This window comes from Staurois parvus, unplaced genomic scaffold (assembly GCF_062004578.1).
Source record: "Staurois parvus isolate SC_StPar_1 unplaced genomic scaffold, SC_StPar_1.0 ptg000401l, whole genome shotgun sequence".
Taxonomy (NCBI): Eukaryota; Metazoa; Chordata; class Amphibia; order Anura; family Ranidae; genus Staurois; species Staurois parvus.
Genome location: NW_028318197.1, coordinates 4,329,543 through 4,353,427, shown reverse-complemented (window position 1 = coordinate 4,353,427; position 23,885 = coordinate 4,329,543). Strand labels below are relative to the sequence as shown.

The 23,885-nt window shown below is 40.4% G+C and overlaps 1 protein-coding gene across 4 annotated transcripts in view; it reads left to right on the top strand.

Moving 5' to 3' along the window:
- RALGAPA2 (Ral GTPase activating protein catalytic subunit alpha 2) overlaps window positions 1-23,885 on the top strand; it is a 489,478-nt gene that overhangs the window by 313,405 nt on the left and 152,188 nt on the right. For all 4 annotated transcript variants that reach the window (XR_016314086.1, XM_089686528.1, XM_089686527.1 and 1 more), the window contains 3 exons: window positions 2,824-2,947; window positions 6,711-6,866; window positions 9,583-9,741. Coding sequence is in view for 3 of the 4 variants with exons in the window: in XM_089686528.1 (XP_089542654.1) it covers window positions 2,824-2,947; window positions 6,711-6,866; window positions 9,583-9,741 (439 nt within the window). In the remaining variant the exon portion in view is untranslated. The remainder of the gene's footprint in view (window positions 1-2,823; window positions 2,948-6,710; window positions 6,867-9,582; window positions 9,742-23,885) is intronic.

Here is a 23,885-nt window from a genome sequence, read left to right as displayed (position 1 = left end):
TAGTTTTGGACTTTCTTCCAGTTAGTTTAAGGTCATGTCCCCGTGTTCTTGATTTTGATTTTGTGTTGAAAATACTGCCCTCCTGAACCTTATTCACCTCCTTGATGTATTTAAAGGTTTCAATCGTATCTTCCCTTTTCCTTCTTTCCTCCAGACTACATATTAAGTTCCCGAAGTCGCCCTTGATACATTTTATCCCCCAGACCTTTCACCATTTTTGTTACCTGTCTGTGGACTCGTTCTATCTTATCTTTTTGCAAGTGAGGTCTCCAGAACTGGACACAGTATTCTAAATTAGGTCTAGCTAAAGATCTATGTAGAGGAATCTGGACCTCCTTCCTTCTGCTGGTGACCCCTCTAGTGATGCATGCTAGAATTCTATCTGCTTTCCCCACTGCCTGGCCACACTGCTCATTTTGCAATCATCTGAAATAAGTGCCCCCAAGTCCTTTTCCTCTAAAGTGCTGGCCAACACTGTACCTCCAGTGTTTTACTCTCTCAAGGGATTCTTTTTCCCTAGGTGAATTATTTTACATTTAGAAACATTAAACTTCAATTTCCACTTTTGTGACCAATCTTCCAGCAGTGCCAAATCCTGTTCCATGTTACATAATGGTGGCTTGAATCTCTCACTGGATTCTTTTACCTCTGGAGGGCAGTGAGATCTCTATGCTGGAACTTCAGATTTAGCCGTAATAAAACCAAGCGATACACTGTTGCTTTTCCTATAGTTTGAAATAAACGATGAAAGCAGAAGCAAGAGTGAAAGCTTCTTGTTATGGTTTGGCATGTGGGTGTAGGCAAGGTTTCGGGTACAGAGATACATACTGTCCATCATACTTCTAGTAAATTATACACTATATTGCCAAAAGTATTGGGACACCTCCAAATAATTGGATTCAGCTGTTCCAATCACCTCCATTTCCACAGGTGTATAAATCAAGCACCTAGGCATGTAGACTGCTTCTACAAACAATTGTGAAAGGATGGTTCATTCTCAGGAGCTCAGTGAATTCAAGCATGCCACTTGTGCAAAAAGTCCATCCGTGAAATTTCCTTGCTATTAAATATTCCACTGTCAACTGTTAGTGGCATTATAACAAAGTGGAAGCAACTGGGAAGAACAGCAACTCAGCCATGAAGTGGTAGGCCACGTAGAATGACAGAGCGGGGTCAGCGAATGCTGAAGCACACAGTGCGCAGAAGTCGCCAATGGTCTGCAGAGTCAGTAGCTAAGGACATCCAAACTTCATGTGGCCTTCAGATTAGCACAACAACAGTGTATAGCGAGCCTTATAGAGTGGGTTTCCATGGCCGAGCAGCTGGATCCAAGCCTTACATCACCAAGTGCGATGCAAAGCGTCGGATGCAGTGGTATAAAGCATGCCACCACTGGACTCTAGAGCAGTGGAGATGTATTTCCTGGAGTGACGAATCATGCTTCTCTGGCAATCCGATGGATGTGTCTGGGTTTGGCGGTTGCCAGAAGAACGGTACTTGAACGGCTTGCCTGCATTGTGTAAAGTTTGGTGGAGGGGGTATTATGGTGTGAGGTGTTTTTCAGGGTTTGGGCTTGGAACCTTAGTTCCTGTGAAGGAACCTGTTAAGGTATCAGCATACCAAGACATTTTGGACAATTTCATGCTCTCAACTTTGTGGGAACAGTTTGGGGATGGCCCCTTCCTGTTCCAACATGACTGCACAAAGCAAGGTCAATAAAGACATGGATGAGTGAGTTTGGGGTGTAGGAACTTGACTGGTCTGCACAAAGTTTTGACCTCAACAGGATAGAACACCTTTGGGATGAATTAGAGCGGAGACTGCGAACCAGGACTTCTTGTCCGACATCAGTGCCTGACCTCACAAATGCGCTTTTGTAAGAATGGTTAAACCCATAGACACACTCCTAAACCTTGTGGACAGCTTTCTCAGAGGAGCTGAAACTGATATAGCTGCAAAGGGTGGGCCAACTCAATATTGAACCCTACGGACTAAGACTGAGGTGCCATTAAAGTTCATGTGCTTGTAAAGGCAAACGTCCCAATACTTTTAGCAATATAGTATATAAGAATCTGCTGGCATATTCTATTTACAACAGAAATATAAGCTTTAATTAAACAAACATGTATTAAAGATGACCTCGACTGCGGAAGCTGCCACCCAAAAACAACAGAGGGCAAATGAGCAGTCACCAGTATTGCCTGTAGGCTCCCTACAGATGATCTTTTCCCAATTACTGACTTAGCTTAACTGCTTTCCCGCCATATAGTAGAAATATTGCTACAGGGCGGAAGGGGTGTCCAAAATCACGTGTTATATACGCGCACGCCCTACCCACACCGTCATTGGCGGCCTCACCTGTTAATCACAGGTCTTGGCCATTCAAAGTGCTTAATATATAAAGCTTGTCTGAGAGTTCACAAAAAAAGGGGGCAGAGAGCTGAAATTACACACTGCAGAGCTCAGTGAGGAGAGTTCTGACAGCTAATTGGAGGGAAGAGGCACACCCCACTTCATACAGCTCACCGGAACAGAGCTGAGGCTGTCAATCTACTGGAGCTCCCTCCCCTGTCACTATTTTTCTCCTGGTGTTAGGAAAAGTTGTCAGAGGTGATTCATGCTGATAGGAATGATGCAGCAGACAGAAATAGCACTTAGTGCTCTTAATTGAGGCACGTACGCACTATAGATGGATATGCTTTGTTCATATTTCATGTCTGAAGTTTATAACCACTTTAAGTATTATTATATTTAAAAGTTGTGATTTATGCAGTATATGTATGTTAAACACTTTAAATAAAATTACTTTTTCTTTTTTTGCAGTCGGGAAACCCACAAGATTGCAGTGTTTTACATCGCTGAGGGACAGGAAGACAAGTGCTCCATACTGTCTAACAGTTGCGGAAGCAAGGCGTATGAAGAGTTTGTAGCAGGACTTGGGTGGGAGGTAACTGAAATTAAACTGTCATTTCTGCTCACCAATAAAATCAGTCTTTTTTTTTTTTTTTAATTTTGTTTTAATTCTGCTAGTGGCCATTTAGTTGGGTTTTATTCCCCTTTGTGTATGCCGTAAAAGTAGACAAGGATTTTTGTTTATTACAGCGATTGAAAAGTAAAATCATGTTTGTTTATACTACAATAATACTGTAATTATCATGTGAAGGCTGCATTATTTTCTTTTTTTTTAGGCTTCTTTCGTTACTTTTTTCTGATCTGACCAGTATGTCTGTTGTTTTTCAACAGAACAAGCTGTCCTGTAGATGTAGCAGTTTAGGGGATTGAGACAAACCATTTACTACCGACAAGGATGCTTACAATGAGCAGCTTTAATTTATGTAAAACCTTTATCCAACAAAAACAACTGTTACTGTAAAGTGTTAGCTGGAGTTATTCTTCCATTTGTCAGTGTATCCAAATCTGCTACTACATCTAACAGCCCCCCCCCCCAAATTACAATGCTGCAGCCCTGTGCTTCTTCATCCAGAGTGGAGGCACTTTAATAGCGGAGGTGTGTTACTGGCCAGATCACCAGGCGAAAACAGAGAGGGGTAAATAAAACGAACACTGATGCAGCCATCACATCTAAGTATTTATAAGCTGCAATAAAAATCAATTTTTGGTTTTGGGTTTAATACCGCTCTAAACCTTATCAGAAAACATTAAACAAACAATGTTTTTCTGCATCTGTGAGTAAATTTGTGATGTGTGAATTAGGGCTGGATCACACCTGATGCAGTTCAGTGCGTTTTTAATCTGCGTCAAAAATGCATGCACAGTGTTTCCAGTGTAAAAAAAAAAACTCACCAGATTGCAATAAAAAATGTGCATTCAGAAATACATCCGGAATGCAGGAATTGTGGTGTGAATTGGCCCTTAAAGGATATTTTTTTTTATTATTATTTAGAAGAAATAATAAGTGCACATATTTTTGCAGGAAAAAAAATGTACATGTATTATTTTTTTCCCTAAGGAGCCTGGAAAGCATTGCACCTGTGATCAGTGGATCAGCAGTGAAATGCCAGACTCCTGCAGACAAGCCCTGTAGCTTTCAGCCCGTATCGTGTTACGAGCTGACTGTTTACAAGCTGCAGGGCATGTGAATGAACTACAAGGCCATTCATCAGTGTCCCCACAGTCCATTCAGAACTACAAGCCATCTGCCGGAAAGGCTAACGGTACTTGTATTTCAGTCATTCACAGGATTGTTTTTAAATAGTCACGGCAGCCACCAGGAGACGATCCTACCTTTTCTGCTACCTCACAACACCAGTTGATTCCAAAGAAATCATCCACAGAAGTTCCATGGCAGACTGACACTTGTGGAGCTCTATATTATTTTTTTTTCTAAATGCATGTATAATACTCGCTATTAGCACCTCTGGTCAGTCCATTATTATCCTGCTACTTGAAAGGGGCCTGTGAAATCTTCAATATCCACAACAGGTGTGTCGGATGTCTGAGGATGTCTAGAGGATGAAGACATGGGCATCTGTCACACCCGTAGGTTTTAAATGCTGGAGATTCTAGTGGCAATGCGGCAGGGTAGTGAATTGATTAATGGTGAATATATTATGCATGTATTTCCCAAATCATTATTAAATAAAATTATTTAGTAGTTACATTATTTTTTCTTTAAAATGTAAACACTTACTCATATAAACTGCTTTATTATGAATGTATCCAGTCCAATTATAAATCCCTTAACTGCTAAAAGATAAATGTGGTTTACACTTTAGGGCATGTGCTTCCATGCTATCTTTTACTGTTACTCTTCTCAGTGTGGAACTTTTTTTCCATCTGTGTTTGTAGGCAGATAGCTCAGAAAATTGGACAAAAAATACTGCTTTCGGTGCGATTGTCTTATAATATATTTGTTAGTACACAGCTTTAGAGAGCTGATCATGACAGTTCATGCAAAATTATCTGAAGGGACAAGCACAAAAGTCTTTCTCGTACAATACCAGAACTAATGTTTTTCATTTAATCAGTACAGTATTCGTCTGAAAAAAATAGAGTAACCAAGATAGCATATGCCCGGAACTGAAAGAATACATTACATCACTTTTAAAGTTGTATTCTGTCTTACGAGAATTTTCATAATTTTAGTAAATTAATTTTCGATATGAGACTAGCATGCAAAATAAAAACAGACAATCATTCGTCCAATATTCTCATCGTGTGTACGAGGCTTTAGCAGCAGAAGGCCATCTCTAACCAAGATATTGTCACTCAAATGGCAGCATTAAGCTAGCATTGATGTTTGTGAGAGACATTTATAGCTTTGTAAAACCTTATCCAGCTAAGGGCTATAGATAGTAATAGCAGATGGGTCACTAGTGTGAAATTTCTCTTTTTATATCGTTATCTGAATATCAGTATACTGTATATGTTATGAAATAATAAAACTTAACTTATTGTTTGCAGTTTTTACCATTTTGTGTTAGTTGACACCACTATGGTATACTGTATGGAGGCGGAGCACTACTTTAATAACCCAACACTGTAAATAGTCAATTTTACAGCTGTCAGAACAATAACAGATAATTACTGCTGGGATTTTATGGGTTGTTATGCTTTACAAATTGCTGTTCGCTTTATTAAATGAAGCAAAAATATTTGAAATTACTTTAAAGTTTATCTGAATTTAGAAAGTAAAGATTTGCTCTGTAATAAGAAACATATATTGTGTAAATGGTCATTGTGCCTTAGAAGTACCCTGAAAGATTCACCTTTTGTCTGGAACTTCTCCTGAAAAATAGCAGTTCACTTCCTGTTATGTAAAGCTCCTTACAAACGAACCGAACGGACCAGTATCAAGCATGAATGCAAGCAGAATCACACGATGTCTAGTCTCAGAAGCTTCTCCTGCTTAGTTGCAAAGGGAGAAAACAATACTAAAGATGCCCACATTTTAGTCAAGCTATGTTCAATCTTTTTTTCTGATTGGTAGAGGTAATTGCATGGCAAGGCAGTCTCTGAATTACTTATTAGGCCACATGCACACTAGATGTTTAGCCTGTGCCCAGCATTTTAGTGCACCCGGGAAGCAAAGCTGCAGGGTCCAACCCCACTGCCTGTAGCATGTCAAAGTCTATGGTATTCAAAGTCTATGTACTTGCATTTAGGGCTCTGTGTGTTCAGAGATGAAAGAATAGCCTTTTGACCTATTAGGATGACGTTTTATACTATAATTAGGCAGTTTCAGGAAATCTCATCAGGAATGTAACATATTGCCTAGTTTACTATGTACTCAGATGCAGCATGATCTCTGTGTCCCATTTACTGTATATGAAGTCTGACTTCTGGGAGACTCTGAGACATGTTTCTAAGTTGTTGAGGTATCAGACACTGGGGACTGAATGCATCCGGCTTCACAGCCTTGAAATCAGCATGAGGCTTTCTTTTTCAGAAGGTGTCCTCATTCCTATATACCCAGTTCTCCCAGCTAGAAAGAGGCATTAAGTGCTCCACCTGCGTATGTAGCACACTAATGTACCATATAGGCAAGTTATAGTGCCAATTTGTTTTTATTTTTATTTTTTTTGCCGGGTATGATTCTAGACTTATGACTGTCAAAGATCAATATTCACAAGTAAAATGACTAATTTCATTAATTTAAGGAAAGTATATTCATGCAGAGTAGAGGTTAACTCATAACCGTTACCAAGTACTGATTGTGTTTTGTACTTTCCCTTTTTCTTATGGTTCAGGTTGACCTTTCCACACACTGTGGATTTATGGGTGGTCTACAGAGAAATGGAAGCACTGGACAAACTGCACCGTACTATGCTACCTCCACTGTTGAAGTGATTTTCCATGTGTCTACACGGATGTTATCTGACTCTGATGATTCTCTAACCAAAAAAGTAAATATGAGCAATATAAATTGAAATTAATGAGGTTTCAACAGAGTATATCTATCTAAAGAAACTTAAATCTGGTCGTTCACAGCCTCAGAACTGTCATTCACACTACACCGTTAAATAAATAGCAATCTGCTGTTCTGAAACTTTTCAGTTTCTTTTTGCCTCTTCACTCAGTACCTGTAGTTTGCCTCATTTGATAATTTTGTTATTAGTTCTCTCAGTTTACCCCATTTCCTTTGAATAACTATATAGATAACCTGAACAAGTGCCCTTGTAAGCTGTGTCTCTGTGCGACATTATTGACCTTGTGTTCCTCTTCTGGAAAGTGTCATGTTCATTGTGAATTGATTAGCTAGAATTTTGACCGTGACTTCTCAGCTGAGGCACTTTTACGCATCAGAACCACCCCTGGTTGAAGTGAAATTACTTTTAGCTGTGGCATAAAGCTGCCTAGATGAATCCAGTCATGCTGTTGACCACCTTCAAAGCATACCATTTACAGAATACTGGATGCCTCAGTTTTAACAGGAAGGTTCCCCACCGAAGGAACCATGACTCAGATTGTACCTTTTTCAGCTCAGAGATTTGTATTCATTAGCAATAAGCATTTTTTATCAGGATGTCTCTGCTAGAATAGAAAATCAATCAGACTAACAGCTTCTTACAATCCGTCCTGCTATCCTAACTAAATTGCAGCTAACAGCTCTGAAATGATGTTCTTTAAGAAGTAGGAAAAATAGCCTTGGCTTATTTGATATTTGGCCATGTTTGAGGCAGAACCTTTTTCCATGCAGAGACCTTGATGTAGCCCCATCGTGAACTCTTGCGCCTCTGCTGCAGAAATTTGTTAGCTATTTCGAGATTAGATTTTTAGCAGCTAATCTCTCTGCTGTAGGGGTTTGTAAAGTGGGGACAGGGCTGTGCTATTGGATTTGTCCAATTCATTTAACTCTAGGACTATAATTGCACTTATGTCTTACCAGGCTTTTATAGCCCGGGGCTGGCCGGCAGCAGAAAAACAAATTGGCAGTGATACAGTAAGAGTGAAAGGGAATGAAAGGAGCACATTATTAGTCTCCAGGCACCGCTGGTCTGGCAGGAAGTTTCTCTGTTAATTTACAAATAAAACTTCGATTTTAGGATGGGCACACTGTCAGGGAAACAATGAGGTTGTTAGGCTCAAGATACTTTGTAGGAGCAGCAGCCGTGACTATTCGACAGCAGAAATTCTTCAATCAAATAGACAAGTTCTTGCTGGAGCCAGCTGGCCATGTAATGCAATTAGTAGGGAAAGGAGGTCAGACCATTAGGTGTGTACCATGACCAGTGTCACTAGTGGCGTGCTGCCCGGCTGGCTGCATATTAGAAAGACTGGTAGGGAGGGGCCAGAGGAAGGGAAATGAGATGGCCTTTTCAGCAAGTGAGTTAACATGGTAGAAGGGCATCCTCTTAAACTATTATAGTGTTTTGCTAAGGCTTGAAAAAATGAGCATTTGTTTAGGAGCTTGATAGCAGGCCCAGACTGCTGCTGGAAAGAACAAGTTCATGGAAAAAGAATTGGCTTTAGCATAGACATCAGTAACATGTACTTGTTCTAGCTGACCTGACCCTCTCAAACATTACTTGAACTACGCGTGCACCCTAGGCCTTTGCCCTGTTGTGATCAATAGATTATTGGATGTCTGTTTCCACTGTTTTAGAATTTCAGTTGGCCAGTGTTGGCTAGCAAAGGAATTTTTTTTGTTTAGCATTCTAGGGTTTAAAGGACACACAGGAGTGGACAGACTTTCATTATTTTTTTATTTTTATCATCATGTTTAATTTTTGCAGCTAAATGTCCTAGTCAGAAGAAAATATGACTGTGAGTCTGAGGTAGAGACAAGGTTGGGTAGAATACTCTCCAGCTTTCATATCTAGCAAGTACACTGACTATGAACAGTTATGTGCAACTTCTCCAAGTTCTTCTTTGCATGCACTTACAGCTACAGTACACATTAAGAGTTTCTGATTATGAGCCATATAATTAACTTTTCAACGTATGACGTTTATGCTATGCATAAATTGATGGAATGTTATCTTTAGTTTGAGGACTGCGAAGAATAGAACCAGAGCTGGATTGCGATAGAAGTAGCAATAGATAGATATATAGATGAACAGACGGACAATCAGCAGAGGTTTTCATCTTTATTCAGTAATGGCCTTAGTTGTAAAAGTCCAACCTAGGCTCAGGCCTCTCTGCCCCCAAGATGACCCCACAAAGTATGTTGTAAGTCATTCAATTCAGAATGTTGGGGGCGCATATTTAAAAAAAATGGCCAGTGCTGGGCTTTACGTTTTGTCAAATTTGCTAAATGCTTTCCGCTTACGTTTCATCCCGTCAATAAGAGGGTCAGGACCCTCTCACCGAATAGTGTTCTATTGACTGAAACAGTCACCACTTTGGTCCCCTTGGAAACCCATACATTTTAGTGGTGTTTCAAATCAAGCAATCCGAACTACTGTGAAAGGACTAATGGCATTGACCACTCTGCTATTTTCACAAAATAAAGGTAGCATGCATTTTAATATAAAACATTACAACACACCAAATTCCTTAAACCTCCTTGCAAATGTACATCTGTAGATTGGCATTAGTGGTGAATTTTTCAGCTTTTAAAATGCTTATCTTTATATTAAAAAGTCTTCAATAAACTAACTGCAGCCATTATTTTTTCAGCTTCGACACCTGGGAAATGATGAAGTTCACATTGTGTGGTCTGAACACACTAGAAGCTACAGAAGGGGCATTATACCTACAGACTTTGGTGATGTTTTGATTATCATTTACCCAATGAAGAATCGGATGTATTTTATTGAAATCATGAAGAAACCAGAGGTGGGTAAACTAAATAAATCAATAGCTTTGGCAAATATTTTAAACCTACCTGTTCTGCCTGTAGTATGTATTCTTAAGGTAAACATGGCACAAACCTAGGTAATTCAGATTGGGTATATCATGACAGCAGTACAATTGCATAACTGTTAGTCATTGACCAAAATAATGCTAGCTGGGTGAATTAGACAATTTGCAGATATCTAACGTAAAGCAAAACTAAACTAAAAGACATATGGAAACTCTTTCTGATAATGCCAGCTATAAGTGTCTCATGCGAATCCTCTGACTTCAGATTTGTCTGCATCATCCGGAATCAATATGGAGACAAGAATTTCTGACTTCACTAGAAGCATACTTATTTTACACCAGTTAAAGTTGAACCCTGGGAATAAAAGAAAATGTACTCTCGCAGTGGGGCTTATCTGCACTGCATTGGTTAAATTCTTGTTTAGTCCAGGGGTACTGGGATATGGTGTAATTTTTTACCATATTCCTGGCTTCAGCAGGTTCCCTCCATCTATGCGATTGGTCCCTGGAACATCTTCTCTAAGAGACTCTGAGCTGTGGTCACAGGCTCGATTCCTGACAATACAGTGCAGGGTTGATAGCCCTGCATTGTGCACGATGATGCCAAGTAATCACTGCTCAGTATGTGACCTGAAAGCTAGTGGAGACCAGTGAAGTAGTGGTGTCTACCAGATTCCAGGGACATCAGCCAGGTATGGTGTATGCATAGTCACATTGGTCCAAGCTCTATAGCTTTAGTTAACTAACTTATCTGTAAGAAGTATGTCCCCCATCATGCAGGTTGCTGGATCCTGGAGATATCTTATTTGCAGGGATGCCCTGTCCTCTTCCTGCTGCTGAACTTCTGTCACTGTGAGTTGCTTCAGATCTTCTGTGAAACTGCTGTGAAAAAAACCCCAGTGAAGAACTGCTCTCTTCTCTTCCATTGAGAAGTTTTTTTTATATTGCTTTCGCTGTCTGTCACATGATCTGTAAATTAGGACGATAATCCTGTAACTCAGCATAGCATTTGTCAGTGGAGGGGAGGAAGGGGAGGGGACAGGTTTTTGTTGGGAACTTTTTCACAGCAGCTTCACAGGAAGAGGATGAGACAATCATATTCATTACAGGTAAGTTGGCCCACCAAAGGTTTAGAGAATGTTTGGGGGGCTTTTTATGGCTAAACTGAACTGCGGACAAACTGAGATGCAGATGCCCCACTGCAAGTTTACATAGTTACGTTTAGTTTTATTCCAGGAGTTCAGTTTTAAGTATTGAAGTCCAATACCACAAAGCAAATATTGTTTTCAGGGGGACAATAGCAAGCTACATGTTTTTCTCAGTACAGGTATCCTTTAATTCACTATAAAAGGTATGTGTTGAACAATCAAAAGTTGCTCATGAAATGATGAACTGGAAATATTACATGAAACTTGTCATATGGAAAGACTGAAGAATGTCGAAGCTGGCTTTTGCTGAAAATGATAGTTGCCTATTAAATAAATATAATCTTGTGTGCTTCTATGGATCAACAAAAAACTTCTAATGATAACTAGATGTAATAGTGAAATTATAAATTAATATGTAGCTGCTTTTGCACATTACCCTTATCCCACATAAGGTAAACTAATATACACAGTGACCAGTGCAGCGCTACAATATTAAGTGGAAAACAACATAAATAAGTTATTGAATAAAACTGAATGAAAAAGTCCAATAATCTTCATTAAAGTGCTTCAATCCTTCTGCAGTCACCAAGTGCTTCAAAACATAAAAGTGCAAGATTCCACCACCTCCAGCAGTGTGACCTCACATAATATTATGTTTGCTCTAACTGCGCTTTTTGTCCTAATATGGATCAACTTGATGGATTTCAACTGTGGTTCACACCTTGTACAACTCCCACCATCACATCACAATAGTTAAAGCTAAAGTCCCAGCTGTTTAGTCTTCTACAGATCAGTTAATCGGGATAAAATCAGTGTGAAAAATCTTTCCTTTTCAGTCTTCAATTGCTGTAATTTTCACTAAAATTCAGTGCAATATGGCAGTCTGGAGGCTTTTTGCACACCATGGCTGTTGTATTTAAAGGTTAAAGCATACATTCAGTCTGGGCTACAGTTTCCTATAATGTGGTTCAGAGGTGCGGTCATTTTACGTTGACTTTAAAAGAGCATCTCCTTTAAATTCCAATGCACCTTAGCAGAGATTTCTTTAAAAACATCACGAGTTATCAGTGCAAACTTATCAGACTCAGGCTAGTTGCCTATGCTTTTGCTGGCCCTCTAGCTCTATACTTTGAGTCAATGACCTGAAACAAGAAATGATAAGTTTTCTGACTTTCTATGACTTTCCTACATTTTATACTTGATTGAGATCAGTGCCTCAGAATGTTTCAAATTCAGAAGGCTAGCATACCAGCCTGACAAATAGCATTTTCAAAACGAGATCAGCTCCTGTACCCCTCTCTACAAGCAGTAGATTAAGTGACCTGTTGAAATTACTGCAGAACAGCAGAATCAACCAAGATAGGATAAGGTAAGATGTAAAAATATAGAAGAAGTTGTATGGGTATATATAAATTCAAGGCATGCTATTAGTCATTACTGCCTGTTGATGTGTTAGGACCATGAGTGTACAGAATACAGGAAATGATGGTAAGCAGGCAAGATTTCTTTGCGTTCACCTACTTAGGAAACATACTGATCAAAGCCTTCTCTCAAGTGCCAGAAAGCACTGTCAAGGACCCTGACTACAGGATAAATGAGAGACTGAAAAAATCTGAAATCAGCAGTCATTAAAGCACTTTGAAATTCGGTTCAATATAATGTTGGGAAAAGAATTACAAGTAGGTGCACAGAAGAGATGCCTGGAATTAATTGATGTGCTGCAATTAATGTACCTCTTAGAAACATCATTTTCTGAAATATATCAACATACAACTTTTCCATTATTCTGTACCCAAACATGCTGTTATAGTGGACCTGTTCTTAAGATCAACGAAAAACTATTGCTTTTTGCTTCTCTGAACTATTCTCTTTTTCACTATCAATTTTTCCACAACTTCAGAATCTGTGTAGTGAAAAAAATGGCAAAAAGTAGTAGTCGGTAATTTGCAAGAGCTTTCTGCAAAATGGATTTTGTTGAATTATTTTCCCTCATTCAAAACATGCTAAAAACTAGTAGAGAGATGACCTAAGGCCTGGTTCACACATTTGGTTTTTTTAGCGGGTTTGTCAGAAACACACAATGGTTCATTTAACATATTTTGCTATGGGACATGTTCACATCTATGCATTTTCAGCTGCTGGATTTTGGGAAAGAGAGACTTTTATTCCTGTAGCAGATTGCCTGTTTGGTGTAATAGACCTGAGTTTTTTTTTTTGGGGGGGGGGCAATAGAAAAGTATTAAGTGTGACTTTGATGTGACTTTACACTCTCTGGCACACAAGTCACATCAAAGCAGAACCAAAGTAGTGCAGGAATATTTTCAAAGCCACTGCGACTTTGAAAAGGTTTCTGCACGACTTACATGCAACTTTACACTCTGTGGCACTCAAGTCACAACAAAGTTGCCTTAAAGTAACATCAAAGTAGTGCAGGAACATGCAGGAACATTTTCTAAGTCTCTGCGGGGATTGTGCATCACCAGGATAGGAAGATACACAAAAAAAAATTCATCCATTCTGTCCTCCATTCATAGAGTACTACTTTATTGGGAGAAGCTATAGTACAGCTTCTATAAGTGTGTGTGTGTGGGGGGGGGGGGCGCACAGTCTTGATGAGTGCCTGTGACAGGTCCAGTGGCTCATATTAAGCCCTTTTTTTTTTTCAGCTGCCAATTTTTAGTCAAATGCTGAGTTTGTATTGCACAGGTTTTCACATATTTATTTCAGTGGATGATATGTAATAACCTACTCTATGCTTATTCTCGACTGAACAAATCACATATAAAAATAATACTTTAATGTAGTCATTCTTTCTGTACTGATCCCTGAGTAGTAATCATGTTCCATACCTTGTCTCTAACTGAATAGATCACATATAATCTCTTACTCTACACTGATTCCTGGTTAAATTTGATTTACATAATTATCTCTGTTTCCCTGAGTGATATAATTGCTTCTATATTAATCTTAGAATAAAGCGATCCCGTCAGATTTATTTAGTAAATGTTATTTAATTTTTCATTCTTGTACACAAAAGTCACACTCTGAATAGAACTCATATAATATACCGCATTTTTCGCTCCATAAGATGCACTTTTTTCCCCCCAAAAAAGGGTGGAAAATGTCAGCGAGCGAATATAAAGTGGCCGGTCTGGTTTTTCTGCTGCCACCATGTCAGAATATCGGACCGGCCGCTCAGCTCTTCTCTCCTGCAGGACCTTACCTGTTCCTTGCTCCAGCGCTGTACAGTCTTCCCGCGCTGGCATCTGTGACAGCCGGGTGCCCACTGCGCATGCGCGAGAAGCGCTGCGCTTTATGAATGTTCCGGCGTCTTCTGGGACACATGACAGGTCCCAGAAGGCTCCGGACCATTCACAAGGCGCAGCGCTTCTCGCGCATGCGCAGTGGGCACCCGGCTGTCACAAGCCGGCGTGGGAAGAAGGAAGGACAACTCCTCGGAAGTGGGAACAGGTACCTGTCAAATTCAGGTACACGCTCCCCCTCCCTCCCCAAAGGTCCGCAGTCTCTGGTCATCTCCTTTCCTGTCTGCAGTGTCTGGTCATCCCCTGCACTGTCTGCAGTCTCTGGCCATCTGTACTGTGTCTGCAGTCTCTGGTCATCTCCTGTACTATGTCTGCAGTCTCTGGTCATCTCCTGTACTATGTCCGCAGTCTCTGGTCATCTCCTGTACTGTGTCCGCAGTCTCTGGTCATCTCCTGTACTGTGTCCGCAGTCTCTGGTCATCTCCTGTACTGTGTCCGCAGTCTCTGGTCATCTCCTGTACTATGTCCGCAGTCTCTGGTCATCTCCTGTACTGTGTCCACAGTCTCTGGTCATCTCCTGTACTGTGTCCGCAGTCTCTGGTCATCTCCTGTACTGTGTCCGCAGTCTCTGGTCATCTCCTGTACTGTGGCTGCAGTCTCTGGTCATCTCCTGTACTGTGTCCGCAGTCTCTGGTCATCTCCTGTACTGTGTCCGCAGTCTCTGGTCATCTCCTGTACTGTGTCCGCAGTCTCTGGTCATCTCCTGTACTATGTCCGCAGTCTCTGGTCATCTCCTGTACTATGTCCGCAGTCTCTGGTCATCTCCTGTACTATGTCCGCAGTCTCTGGTCATCTCCTGTACTGTGTCCGCAGTCTCTGGTCATCTCCTGTACTGTGTCCGCAGTCTCTGGTCATCTCCTGTACTGTGTCCGCAGTCTCTGGTCATCTCCTGTACTGTGTCCGCAGTCTCTGGTCATCTCCTGTACTGTGTCCGCAGTCTCTGGTCATCTCCTGTACTGTGTCCGCAGTCTCTGGTCATCTCCCGTACTGTGTTCGCAGTCTCTGGTCATCTCCCGTACTGTGTCCGCAGTCTCCGGTCATCTCCTGTACTGTGTCCAGAGTCTATGGTCATCTCCTGTACTGTGTCCGCAGTCTCTGGTCATCCCGTTTTTTTTCCGCAGTCTCTGGTCATCTCCTGTACTATGTCCGCAGTCTCTGGTCATCTCCTGTACTGTGTCCGCAGTCTCTGGTCATCCCCTGTACTATGTCCGCAGTCTCTGATCATTTTCTGTACTGTGTCTGCAGTCTCTGGTCATCTCCTGTACTGTGTCCGCAGTCTCTGGTCATCTCCTGTACTGTGTCTGCAGTCCATTGGTTCAGAATATTTGTTTTCTTTTTTTTCTCCTCTAAAACCTACGCGCCTTATGGTCAGGTGCGTCTTATGGAGCGAAAAATACGGTAGATTTATCTCAAACTTACTTCTGTACATCTTTCTCACACTTCTATATGGGCTTTTTGGGGTTTATGTAAGAAAGTATACAATGTCATTATCAAGTGCAGTAACCAATAGTAGCCAAACAAATTTTGGTTTTATGAAATTTGATTAGGAAAAGATTAAAGTGGAATAATTAGACTGTGTGCATAATCACATTTACATTACCTGTGTTAGGTATATACAGTATAATTTTATGTGCATACATTTATGTTATAACCTATATTTAATGAAATGTCTTAGTATATGTAATGGAACCCTTATATATATATATATATATATATATATAAAAAGTATACAAACCCATTACTGAGCAAAAAATAGATGCAGACATTTCCAGGGCAAGTGTATAGCTGACCTTCTGTTCACCAGCAACTGACCCCAGTGTGAATGGAAGAGAGAGATGTCTGTTGTTTGGCCCCATTGCCTGGTATTTAAATTGCATTCCCTAATCAAATGAAAAGGCTGTCCTCTATCAAGTTACAACATCCATGGCAACATTTGGCTTTTATATAGCATAATGTTAGTCTCTTTTTGTTTGCTTTTAAGTAGGGACACCTGGAACTGCACTCATTTTGCATAAATTGTTCCATCGTATGTCCTGATAGCCATCAGGCTTGTACAGCAGAAAATCCCCAATCAGATTTATTTCCATTTCAAATATAGATTTCCCTATTTGGAAAACAGAACAGATCTGCATGTTTTCACTTAATTAAGCAATATAATTATCACAGCCCGTGAACGGGCTTCGCTCAACAAAGCTCCAGAGGAAGACAATGGAAAGTCTGTTAGAATGAAAGCATTCCACGCGTCACAGATGTATAAGGGTATTCTAAACAATGAGGTGAAAAGCTGCCTGCCATAGCGGACAAAGAGCAGCATGCAGACTCTCCACACGGCACATACCGCCAGGGACAGAGTCCATCCTCCCTGGGACCCAGATGCCTCGTTATGTTGCAGCTAGTCATCAGAGATTAATTCTCAGCCATTTGGTACAATAATTTACCCATTCCCCGGTGTTTAAACCAGTGGCATTGACTGTGGACTGCAGGTCTTTGTATTCAGAAGCTTAAGCTAACCTCATCTACTTTGTTTTCATGGAGTATGTATTTTTTCCTATTGTGCTTATCCTACTTTACTAAGAAATATTTTTCATATGGGCAAATTATAATTTGCCCATATGAAAAGAAGAAAATTTGCAAAGAAGAAATTCAGTTGAATTAGAAAGCATGGCATTGCTTTAAAACTACACGTGTCATTAAATATGGCTGTCTAATATTTTTTGATTACTGGCAATGGTAGCTGAAATCCAGTCCTTTAACCATCATCCTTTTAAAGATGAAATCCACGCAGATCTAAACACACAGTCATGTGTTCATTAAAAAAAATAGTATATTTATACTTAAGTGCAGCTAGTGTAAGTATCTGAATCTGACTTGGTATTAGCCTCTCGTAATCCCTTGCCTTGCAGACTGGGGAAAAGTGGAGCCAGCACTAGGAGACAATCGGGTATCCTAAAAACTAAGCAAGGGGGGTAAGCATATTCGTATGCTGCCACTCCTTTGCTGTCCAATCATTGGCTATGGATGAGGAAGTGACTGGAATGTCTTATTTAAATGCAGTAGAAAAAAAGGAAAGGTCTGGTAGGACTGTGTAAATCTCAGGACAGGATGGACAGAAATAAACATTTTGTGGCCAGTAATACTGCTCCAATATTTATGGTATCTAGCATGGCATTCATGCTGACTCTTAAGCTTTAAAATCACTGACTTGAAACAAGTAGAGTAATAAGAACATCTGACTGTCCTGATCTGCAAACATGGTCTTTTTTCAGTGAGTCACGTGACTTACAAAGTATTAAGAAAGAATGCTAGCATAGTAGCCAGGCAACCCTAATTTTCAGAAGAAGGTCACCAATAGCAGGAGTGGTATTACTCCTGTGACAGGTTTACTTTAAAGTCTATCTCAAGGCAAAATCTGAAACCCTCCTGCAGCAACGAGGACACTTGAAAGACTCTTCCAGTCTTCAATCAAGAAGAAAGAAGATTCGCACCCAGCATGTCATGTTTCCATGGATTCAGGTAAGTATTTGGGGCTTTTAATTTTATTTTATTTTTTTTTTTCAATTCCTAGTTTTAATTTTCAAGTATTCTATAAACAGTACAGTATAAAGAGAAGCCAGATATGTTCACAAAATTAAATTGCACAGCTAAAACTTTGTCAAATTATTGTAAGTCATGTTTATCAAGCAGAGAGTATTTGCTAGTAGGACAGACATTTTACAGATATGCAGCCATGAAATCCAAACAAGAAATCTAGTTGTGGACTTGGGAGCAGACCTGGTTGAACTTGCTCTGGCATGACTATACCCAGAATGATTTGCATATTAAAGGACTAGGGTGCCTCCTAGGAGCTTGTCTGATTGCATTGGCTCAGTGAATGAGGTTGTTGGATCCTATTGTTTATTTTGTACTATGGGTTGGGAATACTTAAGAAGCATGAGGAAGATCAGGGAGAAAATGCAGATAAAGAAGGGTAATAAGAAAGGATGGGGGGAGGAAGAATGGGCAGGGGTAGTGAGGATGTGAGGGGAAGAGAGAGTGGTGTTGGAAAGCTGGGTCAATGGTGACGGCACTTGCAGAGGATTCAAACTTCACCTGTGCTCTATAAAGTAACCACAAAAAGACAGTCTTTTAAGGTCTCCAACAACTTGGGGTTTCCTTCTGTAGTTTGAAAATCTACCCAGTTAAATCAGGTCATACAGAATCAATGTTCCTTTCAATTTACTGCTGCCATCAAATCATTCATGATAATAAATCTGTTTACTTTTTTTTAACCAAAAACTGATTGATTTGGCAGTAAATTGTTTCCAGTAGAGTGGGATATATTCTTCTTGATCTATTAAATACATGGTGATTTACCATAGTACATAATTGGCATTGGAGTAGGCAGCTCAGTAAATTTCCAGCTGCATGTCAGTCAGTTTGAAAGAGATTTTCAATCATCCTGAAACTGGACAGTTCCATAATTTCTGCAACAGAGTTCCATCCTCTTATTGACTTCTCCAGGAAGAGGCAGGCACTGATGGAACAATTTGTGAAGGGTTTTTGGAAACCTTTACCAGCAGGACAAGAGCTTAAAACCTGATGCTTGTATTTTACTTTAATAATGCTGTGCTGCTTTATAAACTAATCATTTATTACAGTATAATATACCTGTACACCATCTGGGTCCACCTGGAAGCTTGCCTGAAAATTCCCAATTAGAAATCCCTTTTTCCTGCTTTGTTAGTAGGAGGCGAAAACAGTTGATTTTCACTCCTGTATTGTTGACCGTGAGCATCCAAACCAAAAGGATTGCTAACTTGTTTTAATATCCTCTTGAGACCCCTTGACTGCTTAGGCTATTGTTCTAAAGGGGAATATTGACTCTTAAGTACGTTTCCATTTTTGGGGGTTTGAGTGGGGTGCATTATCCACATATTCCTATGAAGAATCCAAAGTAAGAAGACCCCAGTATTATGGCTTCTGCACAGGGATATGAGGAAATTGCACTCCAGAGATGTAACCAGGTAGATAATGTAGCAGCATCCCTGTTTGTCACAGGAAACCAGGAATGGGAGGAAATCTTCTTGACAAGGCCACAGAGAGCAATAATAGACTGACAGTTGATCAAACCGTGCCTCGCTCTACTCTAACAAAAAAAAAAATGGGAGGGGGCTAGTTAAGTTTACTTTGTATGCAGTGTTTTGGGTGAATGCATTCAAGGTAAAAAGCATGTATAGCACATCTTATACAGAGGAATCTGACCTTTATATTGCTGTAAGGTTATGTGTTCTCCTGAAATGACATTAATGTTTGTTGCTTTGGCTACTTGATTGCGAATAGCGCTGTGCATTAGTAATAATTTCAGGTGTGCAAGTGTGGCTCATAAGTAGGAAGATGACGTTAAATTGTTCATATTTTAATTTGACTCAAAAGCAAAAAAAAAAAAACAGTAATATGGGTTAATGAAACTGGACTAAAGCAAATCACTCAGAGAAAGTAAGAACTCTAACATAAGAAAAACTTGTATGTCAGCTCTGATAGACCATTCTTTTTTCTTTTTTTCTTGGAGTAAGGCAAGACCTTTTCAGATTTGAATTTCTGTTGGGAAGTAGAGAATTTTCTCAACTTGACTGCTGTAAACTGAACTTCTTGCATTGTGGTGTCATTAGCCCCCTAGTGGTCTCTCCATAGGAATACACAAAAATGCACTCCAATGTGATCCAGGAATTGCTGCTTACAGCAGAGTTCTTGCCTATCACAGCCATGCCATGGGTAGACCGCAAAAAAAAAATTCTAAAAGAAGAAACGCAGCTTCACTGGAACAGAGCTGAAAAAACAAACAATTAAATAAACAGGAGAGGGCAGCTTCCACTACATGTAGGGGCAGGGTGTTGAGCCATGCAAATAATTCTTTGATATCTCACTGGTCATCTGTGCTTTGCGCCAATGACTCTCTGAGGTTAAAATGTGTACAATACAGTCTGTGTTATTGTCTTCAGGAATACAAAATAACAGCACGGCAGTCTTAGCCTGACATACCTTGGCTTATGTCTCCTGTGATTAGTCAGTGCATTCTGACTCCACAGTGAACGCAGCACTCAGGTTTTCTGATCACCGTGTTACCTAATATAAATTTTTTCCTGGGCTTTATAGGGAAGTAGAAATTGTATTAGTTTGCTGGGGGGCAATTTCTGATACCAGGCTACAAGGCCTAACCAATGCACCTGCACTGCCACTTTTTTATATTTACATGCTTATTTATTTGGCTCTGCACGTGTGTGCACTTTATGTGTTCTATTTTTACTCAGAGTAAAGAGTGTGGGCCCTTGGTCCTGCCCTGAAGTTCAGGGGGTGGGGGGGGGGGGAGTTGTGTAGCCAGCCAGTTCCTCCCTGAGTGTGCTTTACTTCCTCCAGGAGCCTTGTACCCTTGAGGGTCAGGGAGTGGTTCTTCCCCTTCGGGAAGAGACCAGAGATACAACTTGTGTGCACTTTTTTTTTGGTGTGTATTCGCATGCCCCTTTTTTGGTGTGTGTTCACGTGCACTTTTTTGGTTCACTTACTGGTGGTTAGTTTGGCACACCCACTGTGGGCTTGGAGAAAAAATATGGTTTCAGGAAGGTGACAAGCCAATGCTGGTTGGCCATCATAAAAAAAGTTGCTTTTAGACTGTTTTAGTTAGTTGTTAAAGGGAAAGTAGTTGTTGCCCATTGCAGCTAATCCGATTCTAGATGTAACCTTTCTATATCAATTTCGCAAGTGGTAACAAATATCTGACATGGGGAACTGTTCTACTTGGCACCAAAATAAGTTTCTATTATCTGTATTAATAATGGGTATAGACTTAGTAGTAGTGGAATGATGACGTGCAGAGTGTAGTAAAGAATGTGCTCAGCTCTAGCTGCTATTTACACTGTTGAAACACATATATGGAAACTGTATCACTTACCAAAGGATTTGTAGTCCTGTGTAGCCAGTTGGGTTATCTGTGCACCCCTACTAGACAGTGCAATCCCCTCACCACTCTATTTAAAACTAGAAAAGCTCCAATTTCTGGGGAAATTGTGTGAAGTGTTCTTGCCTCCACCAGTAGTCTACAACTCACACACTAGCTTTTGTCACTCTGCTGCCTGCTCACACACCTGCATTCCTATGGAAACTCACTCTACAGCAAGGGCAGAGAAGAGCGGTTAAAAACAAACTGCTCCAACTTGCTCACTTCACTGGCGGTTGCTATATTCAAATGGTTGTAGTTTAGAAATTATAAATCCTACACTGAAGAGCTTTATATTGAGAATCACAAGACCCAGACCTACATTTTGATGCATAGTATGTCTCTGAAATATTAAAAATGAAGGCACAGTCGCAGTTTATAAATTGCCCTTCAAATTTGAGGTGGCTAGAGTGGCGTTTCAATGAATGTCAATGGGCGGCGTGAGTTGCAAACAAATGGTCATATTGTGAAAACTATCAAGACTATGGCTTAGCAGACATTTTTAGTGGCAGCAGGGATAACTGAACATTTTGATATACGATTTGTGTAGGTGAGCTTGAAAATGACAGAGTGATGGCAGTTTAGAAATCATGTCCTGATTTTTCATCTCACAATCTAGCTTTTGTCAGCTGCCACTGTAGTTTAGGTCATTCCTCCATTCATTCCTATGGGACCAATTTCACCACAAAAACGCCAATATTTCGTGAACCATTCGGCAAAACGTTCCACAAAGTAATAGCACACCAATCGGGAACAATCCGCACGTTTCGGTATATTACTGTCTATGTAGTGTGAAAACTGTGGGAGAAGTTAGGGTGGTAAATTTGGCTATAATAATAAGAATAGATATGTGAGATAACAGTAAGTGGTCTGCCATGCAAGAACACTTAATGAAAAGGAAAGTGTTTGGGCTTTAGTTACATTTAACTTTAGTATTAAACCCAAAAATAAAAATATAATTATATTGCAGCTTACCAATTCTTAAAGTGGAAGCAAACTCCTTTTTGCATATTTTACCTATAGGTAAGCCTTTAATATGGCTTACCTGTAGGTACAGTAAATGTCACCTAAACTTGCACCGTTTAGGAGATATTTACTCTTGAAGCGCACTGTGCTCCCAATGGATGGCGTGCTGCAGGCGAAACTCCCTTCCTACATGCTTGGGAGTGATGACATCACAGTCCGGCCAATCAGATGGCCGCAACTCGTGAACCCGGAAGGAAGTCTTGGTGAAGATTGAAGCCTCGGGGAGCAGTGACAGCACTCCACTGGAGGGCTACATTTTCAGGTAAGTCATTAATAATGTTTTAGTATGCGATGCATACTCGCACATTATGCTCTAAGCTTGCAAGGAGATGATTTTTAAAAAAACATTTCGCAGTTTACTACTGCTTTAAATGTGCTGGCTGCATTAGTTTTCTCTTTTTTTTAGGTTTTTTTTCGTGTCCTTTTTTTTTTATCCTACCTGTAACACTCTTCCTGTCTTAGGGTGTTTCAATTCCAATGGAGGAGCAACATAGACAACATTGGAAAGCTGCAGTGTCAGTCTGTTGAGAGGCTGGTGTAAGAATTTCTAGCAAATTTTAATGGTCTTGCCTCACAAATTAAAGCCGAACTCAAGCTAACACTTTTAAAATAGCAACAGTTTTTTTTTTTCCTTTTGGGATAAGAGTTTTACTTAGATTAATAAAAGCTGATCATTTTAAGCGCCCCCTGTCAGTGTTGAATGGTTTGTTTCAACCTTCTGAGTGCCACTTTTGCTGTACAACTTGGTCTGTTAAAGAAAGTTGACAATAACTGACTTACTGGCTGGATCACAAGGTGAAAATAAAGTAAAAAAGCCTAAAAATAGAAAACTAATGCAGCCACCGCATCTAAGAATTGATAAGCTGCAATATAATATATTCTTGTTTTTGAGTTTAATATCGCCCAAACTAAAATATCACCTGAACTGTTGTCCAAATACTTGTCTTAGGGCTCGTTCACACTTGGCTGTTTTACCAACGCTTGCCAAACACCCCTATAGCGTTTGGCAAGCGTTGGTCCGGCGTTTGCGGAGCATTTTTTAACGCTCCGCAAACGCCGCATGAGCGGTTTAATGGTGGTTGCTAGGCGTTTGCCGAGCGTTAATAACGCCCCACAAACGCCTATAATGCAATTTGAGTGGTGCTACCGCTCCGCAAACGCCCCACAACCGCGTCACAACTGCACCGCAAACGCCGGCCGGGCATTTGCGGAGCGGCACCATAGACGAGAATAGGAGGCTTCAACGCCTCCTGACTCGACCAGAGGCGTCCCTTTTGCCGTGACGCAACGCGACGCAAATGCTCCCGTTAGAACAGCACCATGTGCTGTAATGTGCAGAATTGGCAGAGGCGCTTGGGAAGCGGTAAAAACGCTTCCCAAACGCCTCTCTGCCGCCTGCACACAACGCTAGTGTGAACGTAGCCTTACTGATCAGATACTTACCTAAGTGTCAGTGCTGCTTTCAGAAGTTCTGGCTGCAGGTGGTGACAGTATGTAGTGGTGTTGACATCTCTGTTTCTCAAGGTCCTGTGACCCAGGGACTAGGTTTTCTGCTTTCTTAGTCACTAGGTCTTAACTTTATTTTGTGTTTATGTTTATTGGTTTCTAATAGTTTCTTTTGAACATAATGCTCTTGTTTAGTCAATATAT